Here is a 13,639-nt window from a genome sequence, read left to right as displayed (position 1 = left end):
TTCTTTACTGCTGCTGCAACTTCTCCAAAAAAAAAAAAAAAAGTAAGGTGCACGTGCCCCCACGTGCACGCCTGGCGTCTACCAGATCAGCGGACGCGCACGTGTGTGTGTGTGTTGTGTTTTTTTTTGGCGCATGATGTGCGTCTTTCTCCATCACCTCGCAGTCTTTTTCTAGTCGGCTCGCCGGCGCAGCATCAGCAGCATCCACTCGCTGAAGTCACGTGATGCCTAACCGGTTTTTTGGTCGCTTGTGTGGAAGCGCGCTCCTCCTCCTCCTCTTCCTCTTCCTCCTCCTCCTCCTCCTGCTGCTGCTCTTCATCCTCCCGCATCTTCCTCCTCTCTCCTCTTCTCCTCCTCGCTGGCTTGTCACGCTGGAGGAGGGCGGGAGCATCAAGTCTCTCTCACCGGACTTGCGCGTCCTTCCTCTCGGTCCTGCATCATCATCATCATCATCAGCATCAGCACCACCGCCAACATCCTACTAGAGTCCAATCCTCTCTGGAGCGCTTTTTATTTCTCCGGACTATCTAAGCTAGTCTTTCCTTTTGGAGTGGGAGGGGTGGGAGTGTTTGTGTGTGTGTGTGTTTGTGTGTGTGTGTTTGTTTGTGTGCGCAAGCGGGTTCTTTCCTCCATTTGGACCACTTGGACTATACTGGACTGGACTGGACCTGAGCTTCTTTTTCTTTTTTTTTTGTCTGCTTTTTTTTTGTGGATGTGCTGCTGCTGCTGCTGCTGCATGAGCTCGCCATGGAGCTGCTGCTGGTTTGCTTCTCCTTGTGGATATTGCAATGCAACTCGGCTAAAGCGGACTCCATCATACACATCGGTAAGCCAGAAAAAAAAAAAAAAACACGACAAGCTTTTGTGTGTGAAATTGTCTAGTGGAAAAGTTCTTCTCTTTATACGTTCAACATCTTTTGGAGTGTTGCCATTCAAAGTGCTGAGAAACGAGCTGTGTGGAAGTGGTTCCCGAGGTGTATATCTGCGTGTCTTTTAGCCAGCCGGCAAGCCTCAACTTCCACCGGGACGTGACTGCAATGTCAATACAGAGATCAGCGACGGGTGGCAAAAAAGGGGGACGTCAGGGGGACTTTTTTTGACGTGCATAAAGAGCCTCTTTGTCCATTCAGACCACTAGAAGCCAAAATCCCCCCCCCCCATCATAAAACTATATATCCTGGAACTGCGTCCACATGTATCTGCATTGACAATGACGTTGCGGCGTCTTAAGTAGTAAAGCCATACATGTTACCGTTATGTGATGTACGCCTGCCGCGGCGCTCACTTCTTCTTCTGCTGCTGCTGCAACAGTCTGGCCAGCAGCAGGTGCTCCGTCATCAGCTTAGTGCAGCACTGGGACTCCGTCCAAGTCATTCATATCGGCTGACGCCAAATATACTTCTCCCTTTTCCGGAAAACCGCTCTCGCTCTCTCTCTCTCTCTCGGCATTGACATATATACGACGTGTCTGACAGTGATGCCGTAAAGAGACAAGGGTTGTGTATATGTGTGTGTGTGTGTGTGTGTAGAGAGAGAGAGGATTGTGGGTACTATTTGGTATGCCTCACACACATACATGTATACAAACACAAGGCCCCAATCCAATCATTCTTATTTTTTTTTGCTTGTATTCCTTTTATTGTCGTCAACTTGTGTTGTTGTCCACAAGCCGAGCTGCGATGAACTTATATACATTTGATGTTTTTTTTTTTTTTTTAACCTCCACAGGGGCCATATTCGAGGAAAACGCGGTGAGGGATGACGAGATATTCCAGCTCGCCATCTCGGACCTTTCCCTCAATGATGACATCCTACAAAGCGAGAAGATCACCCACTCTGTCAAGCTGGTGGAACCCAACAACCCCTTCCAGGCCGTGCAGGAAGGTAGGCGCTGGGGTTTGTTTTTTGGACTGAATGTGTTCCCCTGTTCTGAAAACCATACTGGATTACTGGGAAGGAGCGTATGGAGGAGGTTTTGAAGTCAGAGCGTCAGGCAGAAGGCAGAGAGGGAACAAGGAGGAAGGAACGGAGACAGGCAAGAAGGAAATGAGGAAGCAAGTAGCCATGAATGAAGGACAACAGTCAAAGGAGCAAGGAAAGAAGGGGGTGAGAGGAAGGAATGGAAAACAAGGAAAGGAAGTCGGATAGGAAGTATAGTAGTGGGGATCAGTAGGAAAGATGCAATGCCTAAAAAGGAGATAAAGGTTGAGGAAGGAAAAGGGTGATAGAAGTAGGAAGGAAGGGAGGATATAAAAAGGAAGCAAAGGGGTGCAAGGAAGGAAAACCGGGAGCAGGAATGAGGAGGCAAAAGGAAACACGGAGGAACAAAAAAAGGGCAATTTGAAGGAATGAAGGAGGACATTAAGACTTGTAGAAGGTAGGAGGGAAGTAGAGGAAGGAAATGAGTGTGAAAGGAAGAAACCAAGGAACACAAGCAAGATTGTAATGGAAAAGGGAAGGAAAGAAGGCAATAAGAATGGGAAAAGAAGCAAGGATGAGAAGCACAGAGAAGGAGGAATGTTAGGACGTTTTGAAGGAATGAAAACAGGAACCAAGGGAAGGAAGCAAGGAAAAGGCAATAACAAAGGGAAAAGAAGCAAGGATGAGAAGGACAGAGAAGGAGGAATGGTAGGACGTTTTGAAGGAATGAAAACAGGAACCAAGGGAAGGAAGCAAGGAAAGAAGGCAATAAGAATGGGAAAAGAAGCAAGGATGAGAAGCACAGAGAAGGAGGAATGGTAGGACGTTTTGAAGGAATGAAAACAGGAACCAAGGGAAGGAAGCAAGGAAAGAAGGCAATAAGAATGGGAAAAGAAGCAAGGATGAGAAGCACAGAGAAGGAGGAATGGTAGGACGTTTTGAAGGAATGAAAACAGGAAGCAAGGAAAGAAGGCAATAACAAAGGGAAAAGAAGCAAGGATGAGAAGCACAGAAAAGGAGGAATGTTAGGATGTTTTGAAGGAATGAAAACAGGAAACAAGGGAAGGAAGCAAGGAAAGAAGGCAATAAGAATGGGAAAATAAGCAAGGATGAGAAGCACAGAAAAGGAGGAATGGTAGGACGTTTTGAAGGAAAGAAAACAGGAAGCAAGGAAAGAAGGCAATAACAAAGGGAAAAGAAGCAAGGATGAGAAGCACAGAAAAGGAGGAATGTTAGGATGTTTTGAAGGAATGAAAACAGGAAACAAGGGAAGGAAGCAAGGAAAGAAGGCAATAAGAATGGGAAAAGAAGCAAGGATGAGAAGCACAGAAAAGGAGGAATGGTAGGACGTTTTGAAGGAAAGAAAACAGGAACCAAGGGAAGGAAGCCTGAGTAAGGAAGGAAGGTGAGAAGGTCTTCTTGCTGTTGTCTTCTGCCAGGCTAAAGCTAGGTGGAAGCAGCGAGTCAGATGCTAACAGCTTCACCCAGGGAAAAAAAATTGATATTTTTGTCTTATTATTACAATTATTGTTTTTTTTTACGCCGGCTTGAACCAAGGTTACCCCTCGCTTTGTGAAAAGTGACCCAATAATGTTGCGATTAAAAATTCCTGGGCTAAATGAATCATTAAGACTTTAATGGCCGCCAAGGGACCTTCAAAGTCTGTCTGCTGCATTTAGTCCTTTTTAGTCGCCTTTCTGTGGTAGTAGCTCATTGCTATTTGTGCTTGTTGTTGCTGCGCTAAACGCCGTTTGCACATGGTGTCGGGTGACAAAGTTTGCATGAGGTCGACATGGAGTTGAGAAAAAGGCAGTCGTAAGATATGCAACATTTTCCACCTCAAATTTCTCAAATATATCCTACAGGTTTGAATTTGAGGTAACAATTACAACAGTATTTCAGCACTGAACAGTTCCCGGCGATTCAGCACTAAACAGTTCCCGCTGACATTCAACATAAATGAAATGCATTGAAAGTAATGCGATAACTCATTGCTCTTTACATTGAAAGTCCCATACACACGCTAATGATTAGCATTTTACACCTCCATCCGTCTATTCCTGTGTGGCTAACACATGCTAACCACTTGGACACCGTGCGGCGAATTTACACCTCCGAATGTGACAATTCAACAGACGCACTTCAACAGCTGGTATTTATTCATTCATTCATTTTCTACCGCTGGAGTTGGCATGCTCTCCCCGTGCATGGGTGGGTTTTCTCCGGGTACTCCGGTTTCCTCCCACATTCCAAACACATGCTAGGTTAATTATGGTAATGGTAATGGTTTAATTTCATTTGAACATGCATCAGATTACAATTAAATGCATCACATAATCAGTTCACAGTTCCACATGTCCAAAAGGAGTAGGAAGAAGCAAAGCTTATTAAATCTTAGCCCTCTATCTGGTACTATTACAATCAGTAACTGTTACATTTGTTCACTTCCTGCTTTCCAAATATAGTTTAAGGTCATTTATTTATTTTAAATAATTATTGACTCCAAATTGTCCATAGGTATGAATGTGAGTGTGAATGGTTGTTTGTCTGTATGTGCACTGTGATTGGCTGGCCACCAGTCCTCTCCCCCACGAAGACAGCTGGGATAGGCTCCAGCACCCTTGCCACACTCGTGAGGATAAGCGGTAGAAAATGAATGAATGAATGATGCTACAAAAAGTGAGCATGCATAAACCCTGCATTGAAGCAGCCAGTCATGCTATAACACACGCCACAAATATGGTGGACAATGGCAAAAAAGCTATATTTTTGTCACCAAAATTTTTATATGGTGGTTTTATATAGTAGGTGCTCAATGTAGGCACAATATAAGCCATTTTCTACTAAATGTGCTGTTTTTGTAATGCTATATTAGTCATATATTAGGACAATGTCACTCAGAGAATAGACCTCCGCCAAGGCCAAAGTTGGTGAGATTATAACATTCATGTTGTATTATATTTGTATTTTTTGTCATTCTGTCCATTGGATAGCAAGTTACTTCCTGGTACAGACAAGCGGCGCCATCATGCTTCCATTGAGATGTGTATCTGCACTTTTATTCAGATCCTCATCAACTTTTAATGGCGCCACCTCTCTTCAGACGGTTTTGGTGTAATCCTGTGTAAAACTGTATGTCCTGCTGCATTTTTTCTATTTTAGTCCCAAAAGTCCCCTCGTAGTCTATTGGAATAAAAGTGCTTTTAGTAAGCCCTACTGGGAAAAGACCATTTTGTGTGTCTGTAGCTTTAAGGCTAATGAATGGTGTTTGTCCACTCACTTCATCCATCCACTCTGCACTTGTCACCTGTAATATATGCCACCTCTTCTGTGAGGCTCATCGCAAAGGGGTTGGAGTTGTGGGTGGGGGTGGGGGTGGAGGTGGGGGGTGTTGTGTTTGGGTTGAGGGTCGACGGGTGGCCCATCCTCACACCAGACCGGGGTGGTGACTATTGAGTGACAAGCGGGTTAATTGACCTTTCTCTTTGCTCTTTCGTTGGCCGTGAGTGGCGGTCAGGAACTTGCCACAGCGATGCCAAAGAGCGGGTGAGGATTGAGGGGGGGGGGGGCTGATGTCGAGAAACTGCAGGATTTGAGGCAACAGTTGGACTGGAGGAAGTTGAAGGACATGCAGTGTCATGCTTCCTTCTCTCCTTTATCCTTGCCGGCCACTTTGAGGTGCTCTTGTCATGCAAAGCTGACTTGGAGAAGAAATAAACAAACTCGGAGACCGTTCGTTCGTTCCGTCCTGAAGGGGGTTTTGTTGTCATGCCAACCGGCGCTTGTTGTCAAAGCGGCGCTCATTGTGTCATATTATCTTTAGTGTGCTTTAAGATCTGCCGTGTACAATGGCGCCAGATTACTGGGACTGGAGAAGCGAAACGCAATTTGACCAGCATAACTAGCTTTCTGATCAATCCTAACAGTATTTTGCCACTTATCCGCTTTGCAATCACTCAGGAGGGCTGATCTTAAAGAAACCTAACTTTGGATCAGGTATTTGTGGGTCTGAAAGGGATTGGTACTCTTTCAGCAGCCATGTTTCAGGCCTCTTTTGGGAGGCAACCACAGTACCGTCACTTTAAGTGCGACCACACAGAACAACAGAAATGTAATGGAATCAATACGATGGTAGTGTAGGCAGCATCCGGCACCTTTATCTACCTCTGTATGCGCTGTAAAATATCTCTGGTCGATAATTGTGCTATTAGTTATTGACCGATATTCGATAATTTCGACTTTTTTTTGTCATGTCATAAATGTGTCATGTCATATTTGAGTCACTAGATGGTACTCGAGTGTACTGTACCCTTGGACACACAATTCCTACTCCTGGTGTCAAAAGAACTACACACAAACATAGACAATAGGTGGATAAAAACAGACAATACACTACCAACGCATCATGCTGAATATTAACTGGCTACTATGTGAGATATGTATGTGAGTTGTAAAAATCTCAGCTGTCTTCGGGCGAAAGGCGGGGTACACCCGAGACTGGTCGCCAGCCAATCACAGGGCACATATAGACAAACAACCATTCACACTCACCAAGTCAAGTCAAGTCAAAACAAGTAATGGTTGAATTTCATTTGAACATGCATCAGATTACAATTGAATGCATCACATAATCAGTTCACAGTTCCACATGTCCAAAAGGAGTAGGAAGAAGCAAAGCTTATTAAATCCTACCCCTCCATCTGGTACTTTTACAATCAGTAACTGTTACATTTGTTCACTTCCTGCTTTCCATAATATAGTTTAAGGTTTTTTTTTGCTTTTTTTTAATAATGTACCTTGTACCGAAGTATGAGTCAAGTCTATTTAAATAGCCCTTAATTACAAAAGAGCCTTTCTGTATGTCTTCTGAATGCCTTATGTTGGGATTTTTATGCTTAAAAATGCTTAATTTAGGCCAAAACAAACATGAATTTAGCCAAATAAGAAACCATAGTATGCCGCAAAACAGCATATGATTTTTTTTATGAATATATTTTGAAAAAGTGAAAAGTGAAAAAAGTGAAGCTGTAAAAGTCGAAGCGCATATAGCGGCAAGGGACGACTGTAGTCGGCTTTATATTGATTTAATTTTAGCATGAAAACCTCCGTAAAATGTCAACTTTATGTATTGAACCAAGTATTTTTATTTCATAAAGTACAAAATAAAGTTAACTTTGCAGAAAAAAAAAAACAAGTTCCTCCTCTTGTGTATTACTCATACGACTTGAACGCAACCTTTACAATTGATTACCAAATACACCGTAGGTGTTCCCGTGTTGCTTGGTTATTTCTGTTCTCGGAGCGGGTGGGAGGAAGTTTTGGACCGCACGTAAAGTACTTTATGTAAGTGAAGGCCAGGTGATAGAAGCAAGAGGAGAAGATTGACCCAAATGATGGAAGAGAAGTTATTCAACGAGGGAATTAAAGAAGCTGCGCTGGTTAAATGTGGGAAAAAAACCCAGCATGAGCGAGTAGCTTTACTGGGAATTGTCTTCTAATTGGTATCCAACCTAATAAGGCTCGCGTTGATCCTGTTGTAATTGCAATGTTTTTAAGTAAAATAATGCGCTCTTTTGTCCAGCACAGCTTTCCCGGGAATGAATCCGCAATGGAAAACCACTTAGCGGCAGGTAGACGCCGGCTCCTCTGCCGTGCAGTAATTTGTTGAGTGTTCTGCCCCACCGAGTCCACTTTACACCCCACACCTCCCAAGCACGTCGTTGCCCCCCCTCCCCTGCCAAGGTAAAGTCAAGGACAGCTTCGTCCTTTTGGCTTCTCCTGGTTCTCCAAGCCAATTTCCACAACTTTCCCTCCTCTGCTCCGCCTAATCCTTATTTTTTTTTTCCCCGCTTGTGTGCAATCTGTCATGACAAAAGGTGAAAAGATGGTTCATTTGAAGATGTTGGCACGGGTAATTTAATCCGCCATCTGATTGTGGGGGCTTATGACAACTCATTACTCGCCGTGCTCTAAACGTGATGGAACGCTGCCTGTTCAGTATTACTCTGCCTGGAAATTTAATAATGTGGCATAAATCTTAGTAATGGATTTGTTTTGTATTTTGATGTCTTTTCTAGCATATTCAACACAAAGGCCGGCGGAATGTTCCATTTCGCTTTGGCCGTGCTAATCACGGCGCGGTTATTTGAATCCAATTCACGGTCTTGATCAACTAAAGTGCTACCGCGGCAGAGTGGAGTCGGACACTCTGAAGGGTTAATCTCCCCGTGGTTGCAAACAGCTGCTGGTTCCTCGCCTCCGAGTCGGCACCATTCTCCAGTGTGAGTGGGCTGTTCAAAGCGTCTTTCCAGAAACCGCCGGAGTCCGTTTCATAGATCGGAACGGAGGTGCTGGAGGTGCCTCTTGCTTGTATTTGCACCTAGGAATAGTTAGCTATATGCAGTACAGGTTGTTCAGCAGTCCAGGATGTATGAAAACCATCAAAGAACTTAGACCTAAATGGCAGTTTCTTTCATTTCTTAACCCTCCTCTTGTGTTAGCGTCGGCACCGACCCGTTTTACATTTTAATGCATCAAAAGAATCACCTAAAATTTGTCTATTTCAACAAAATAAAACCCAAAAAATATTTTTTACCACATTTTAAAATGGTCTGGTTGAAATTACGACCACTGTATTGTTAGGGTCGGTTTCGACTCGGTTATAATAATATGACTATAAAGCAATATTAATATAAGTGTACAATTAGCCAACACAATAACAACCAGCTCCTCTTCTCATCATGTAAGCTTCCGGAGATTCTCATTTTAATCGTTTTTTTCCAGTATACCAGCAGAAAAACAAGGTCCAGTATACATGTGAGGTGAATTCACTCATTTGACTGATGGCTGATTTCACATTTACAATTCGGATCATGGAAAGAATGGCAAGAAGTAAAGTGAACCGAGATCTGGAACTGTTCTGCTTTTTGATTTCAGTATATACTAAAGTTATGTTGCTGAAAACAATAACTTTTTGACCCGAACACCATAGATGTTTCTTTAGTGATTAATACTAATATGCGAAAATAAATAAAACTAATTGATTTAAGAGATATGTTCTATAGCCCTCATTAATAGCCAGGTAACAAAAATCAATTAATTTAATTTTTTTTATTTTTTATATTTATTTATATTTTATTTATATATATATTTTTATGTTTATTATATTTATTTATATTTTTATATATTTTTATATTTTTTATATTTATTTATATTTTTATTTATATATATTTTTATATTTATTATATTATTTATTTGTTTATAACAAACTTCAATTTATTAATATGATTAATATGATTCTTTTGAGGTTCATTTTACCATTTTCGGAAATTAAAATCGAGGGGTATAGTGACAAAAAAAAAAGGCCTACATTCCCACACCAAAAGTATTAAAACCAACATTTTCATGGATGAGGAAGCCCAAGAAGGTAACAAGACATGATAAGCAAATTTGATGGTAACTTATTGTTTTTAGTGTATTTTATAGCTGATTTAATACATGGTTCAAAACCGACCCGTTGACATAAGAGATGATACCAGAAAGCTAACACAAGAGGAAGGTATGAAGTATCATAAGTGGTCAGCTTTATTTACCTCTAGATGCGCTTTAAATGTCTGTTGCAATGTTGGCGCAAAAGTCATACGTGTTACAGTTGGTGTAATCTACCGTAAAACTATTACAACACTGGTTCTGTTGCTGCTGTGTTGTGTAAATTTTCTGCACATGTTCATAAAGGACCATGTGGTCCAAAATTCATCGCCGCAATGCGTTGGAGTTCAGTGTGGGTGCGGGTAGCCGCCTCGGTAGATGTTTGGCAACACGCAGTCCAGGTGGGTTGTTGTCACGAGGCATCGATGAGTTTGCACTTGTGAGCAATTAATCCCCCATCAGGCTTTGGGGTTGTTTGCAGAGCTCTCCCCTGGCTTCCAGACAAACACGGCTGATGTTGACTCATCAGTCCAGAGCACCTCCTGACATTTTTCCTGCTCAGGTGTTATGTTTTCATCGCTATTTGTTCTTTGTCATTTGCAGAATAATATTCATTCATTCATTCATTTTCTACCGCTTATCCTGACGAGGGTCGCGGGGGTGCCAGCTTCTCCCAGCTGTCTTCGGGCAAGAGGCAGGGTACACCCTGGACTGGTGGCCAGCCAATCACAGGGCACATATAGACAAACAACCATTCACACTCACATTCATACCTATGGACAATTTGGAGTCGCTAATTAACCTAGCATGTTTTTTTTGGAATGTGGGAGGAAACCGGAGTACCCGGAGAAAACCCACGCATGCACGGGGAGAACATGCAAACTCCACACAGAGATGGCCGAGGGTGGATTTGAACCCTGGTCTCCTAGCTGTGAGGTCTGCGTGCTAACCACCCAGAACTATCATTCATTCATTTTTTTTTTTTTAGACAAACAACCATTCACACTCACATTCATACCTATGGACAATTTGAAGTCGCCAATTAACCTAGCATGTTTTTGGAATGTGGGAGGAAACCGGAGTTTCCGGAGAGAACATGCAAACTACACAAAGAGACACTTGGAATCGAACTCGGGTCTCCTAGCTGTGAGGCATGCACGCTAACCACCTCCACCGTGCAGCCGTCAGAACTGTCAAAGTACCGATATTTCAGTTCTGCGGTTCTCCCCGTGCATGCGTGGGTTTTCTCCGGGTACTCCGGTTTCCTCCCACATTCCAAAAACATGCTAGGTTAATTAGCGACTCCAAATTGTCCAAGATTTTTTCGATGGATATCATAGATCCCCATATGAAAGGTGATCTAAAATAGATCCCCATATTAAAAGGGATCTATTATGCTCATTTTTGACTCTTTGTATTGAGTTGTGGACTCCTATAGAGCAGCTACACAAAATAACCAGCACACAAAGTCAGAATCTGCCCGAAAACAGCTGGGATAGGCTCCAGCACCCCCGCGACCCTCGTGAGGATAAGTCTTGGGTGTACCCCACCTCTCGCCCGAAGACAGCTGGGATAGGCTCCAGCCTTCCCCATGACACTCATGATGATAAGTGGTAGAAAATGAATGAATAAATGACTTATTGCGACTTGGTCTGGCACCAATTAATTGCGAGGGCCAACTTCCTTTAGTTTTACTTGCTTGACTTTTCCTCTCCTCTCATCAGTTGGTGACTTTTTGACTGAAAGTCGTCCACAAGAAAGTCCATTTAGGATCAGATATTTCTTTTGGAAATAGAAAACAAGCACCCTGTTGGGTTCAGCCATTTCCAAGCTCAATGACCCCCGCTGGACATCTCCTGTGTCCTAATGGCTGTCAGCTTGGAGTGGCTTTTGTTTGCTTCGCCACTCCATGTCCTTTTTTCATGCTTCTTCACGCTTTTGGCTTCACAAAAAAACGTTGCGACGTGTCCTTCTAGTCTTGAGGTTTTTCAGCCCGTCACTGCAGAATAAGGAGCCGGTGGCATAGTGCTATGCACCCCTGCTGGGGTGGAAGATTGTCCGATGGGGTCGTCAGTTCCTCTGACAGCTTCGTGGTGCCTCTATTTTCTTTTAAGAGTACATTTTGTATGCTCATATTTTATTTGTTCAATTGATTGTGCTCCCCAAAGCCTTGGTCCAATCAGACGCAAACAAGAACACCAATGTGCTGCACATGAAACTCTATTATGTCATGTTCATTTTATTTCTAATACAATGCAATCTGTGTCTAATAACGTTTGCTTATTAAAAAAGTCACATGATGACATTTAGGACATGATGAGCGAGTTGAAGCAGAGGGCTGGTTTCATCCAATGCAGTGATACAATATTGTGTATGGCAAAGGTTTTCTTTATGAATTAGATTTTGTTTTCTTAAAATAAATACAGTATTCTTTTTTTTTAAAGTTTTTGAACTGTTTAGTGAATTTATTTTATAAATACAGGGCAAGATCTAAAGTCATTGTACATTCACAATTAGAATGCTATTATGCCCCATGCTTCCATCCATGCTTCCATCCATCCATGCATCCACCCACCCATCCATCCCTCCATCCATCATCCATTCATACAGGCATCCATCCATCCATCCATGCTTCCATGCATCCATCATCTAAGCATCCACTTACCCATCCATCCATCTATGCTTCATCCATGCATCCATCCATCCATCCTTGCGTCCGTCAGTCCATCCATCCATCCATCCATCCATCCATCATCCATTCATACAGGCATCCATCCATCCATCCATCCATGCTTCCATGCATCCATCATCCAAGCATCCACTTACCCATCCATCCATCTATGCTTCATCCATGCATCCATCCATCCATCCTTGCGTCCGTCCAGCCATCCATCCGTCCATCCATCCATCCATCCATCCATCCATTCATGCATGCATCCATCCATCCATCCGTCCATCCTTCCGTCCGTCCGTCCGTCCGTCCGTCCGTCCATTCATCCATCCATCCATCCATCCATCCATGCATCCACCTACCCATTCATCCATGCATGCATCCATCCATCAGTCCCCGTTCGTCCGTCCGGCCATTCATCCATTCATCCATCTGTCCGTCCGGTCATCCATACATTCATCTGTCTGTCCGTCCACCCATCCGTCCATCCATCCGTCCATCCGTCCATCCATGCATTCGTCCATCCATGCATCCATCCATCCATGCATCCGTCCATCCATGCATCCGTCCATCCTTGCATCCGTCCATCCTTGCATCCATCCATCCATATGTCCATCCATCCATTTTCTATACCACTTATCCTCATTAATTTTCTGCCTCTTATTTTAGTCAATTTAGTTACTTCGTTTAGCCATTCTTATGTTTGAAAATGGCTGCACGGTCGTCAAGTCGTTAGCGCGCAAGCCTCACAGCTAGGAGACCCGAGTTCAATTCCACCCTCGGTCATCTCTGTGTGGAGTTTGCATGTTCTCCCCGTGCATGCGTGGGTTTTCTCCGGGTACTCCGGAGAAATGAATGGATGTTTGAAAATGCTTAATTTAGGCCAAGAATGGGTACGATTTGCTTTAAAATGCAGTTAATTATTATTTTTTTAATTCAACCACAAAACAGCAATCATTTTGTAATGAAATCATTTTGAGAAAACACAGTCAGGGAATCGTGTTTCACTAAATACTAACCTCTCCTTCCAAATTGTATGACAGTTAAACTTCTTCCGATGCGACTTCAAAACAAAAGTCTTTATGATGGCAACAGTTTGACCTCCAGTGTATTGGGAGGGGAAAAAAAAATATTTCGAAATAAAAAGAACTCATAAGTCAAGTGATGGTGTTTGACTTTAAAGCTTCAACTTGACCACATCTTCAGATTTAAAGCCGTGGTCTCGTGTTTGGAGAGCCCATATATAGAGCAAAATGACAACACGCACTCATGCTTGTGATGGATGTCCCGCCTCCTGATAACCTTGTGAAAGCTTGAACATCAGTCCTGAGGATTTATGCGCTCTGCCGTGCCACTGTGCAAACAAAGTGCACGTGTGATTTCTCACTACATCAGAGTGCATATTGATACTTTGTCCGTGTGAAAAAAAAAAAAAAAAAATGCTGTATGGATTATACAACCTGTTTTAAGTGTCCGAGCTCTACGACAAGAAGGTCCGTGGGGCTGCTTTGTAGTAGCTTAAGAGGTGATGCTTGAGTGAAGCTGCTGTGCATGTGATGCGAACTGCAGACACACTTTTTTTTTGGGGGGGGGGGGGGGGGCTTTTTTTTAAAATAGAAC

At 43.0% G+C, this 13,639-nt stretch overlaps 1 protein-coding gene across 2 annotated transcripts in view; it reads left to right on the top strand.

Moving 5' to 3' along the window:
- The first annotated feature begins 271 nt into the window (after positions 1-271).
- grid1a (glutamate receptor, ionotropic, delta 1a) overlaps positions 272-13,639 on the top strand; it is a 303,095-nt gene continuing 289,727 nt past the window's right edge. For both annotated transcript variants that reach the window (XM_058058871.2, XM_058058872.2), the window contains exons 1-2: positions 272-826; positions 1,729-1,884. In XM_058058871.2, coding sequence (XP_057914854.2) covers positions 748-826; positions 1,729-1,884 — 235 coding nt within the window. In that variant the 5' untranslated portion in view covers positions 272-747. The remainder of the gene's footprint in view (positions 827-1,728; positions 1,885-13,639) is intronic.

This window comes from Doryrhamphus excisus, linkage group LG20 (genome assembly GCF_037039965.1).
Source record: "Doryrhamphus excisus strain RoL-2023G ecotype Guam linkage group LG20, RoL_Dexc_Guam_v1.1, whole genome shotgun sequence".
NCBI lineage: Eukaryota > Metazoa > Chordata > Actinopteri > Syngnathiformes > Syngnathidae > Doryrhamphus > Doryrhamphus excisus.
Note: the sequence above shows the minus strand (reverse complement) of the source record. Positions and strands in the feature narration are given on the sequence as shown.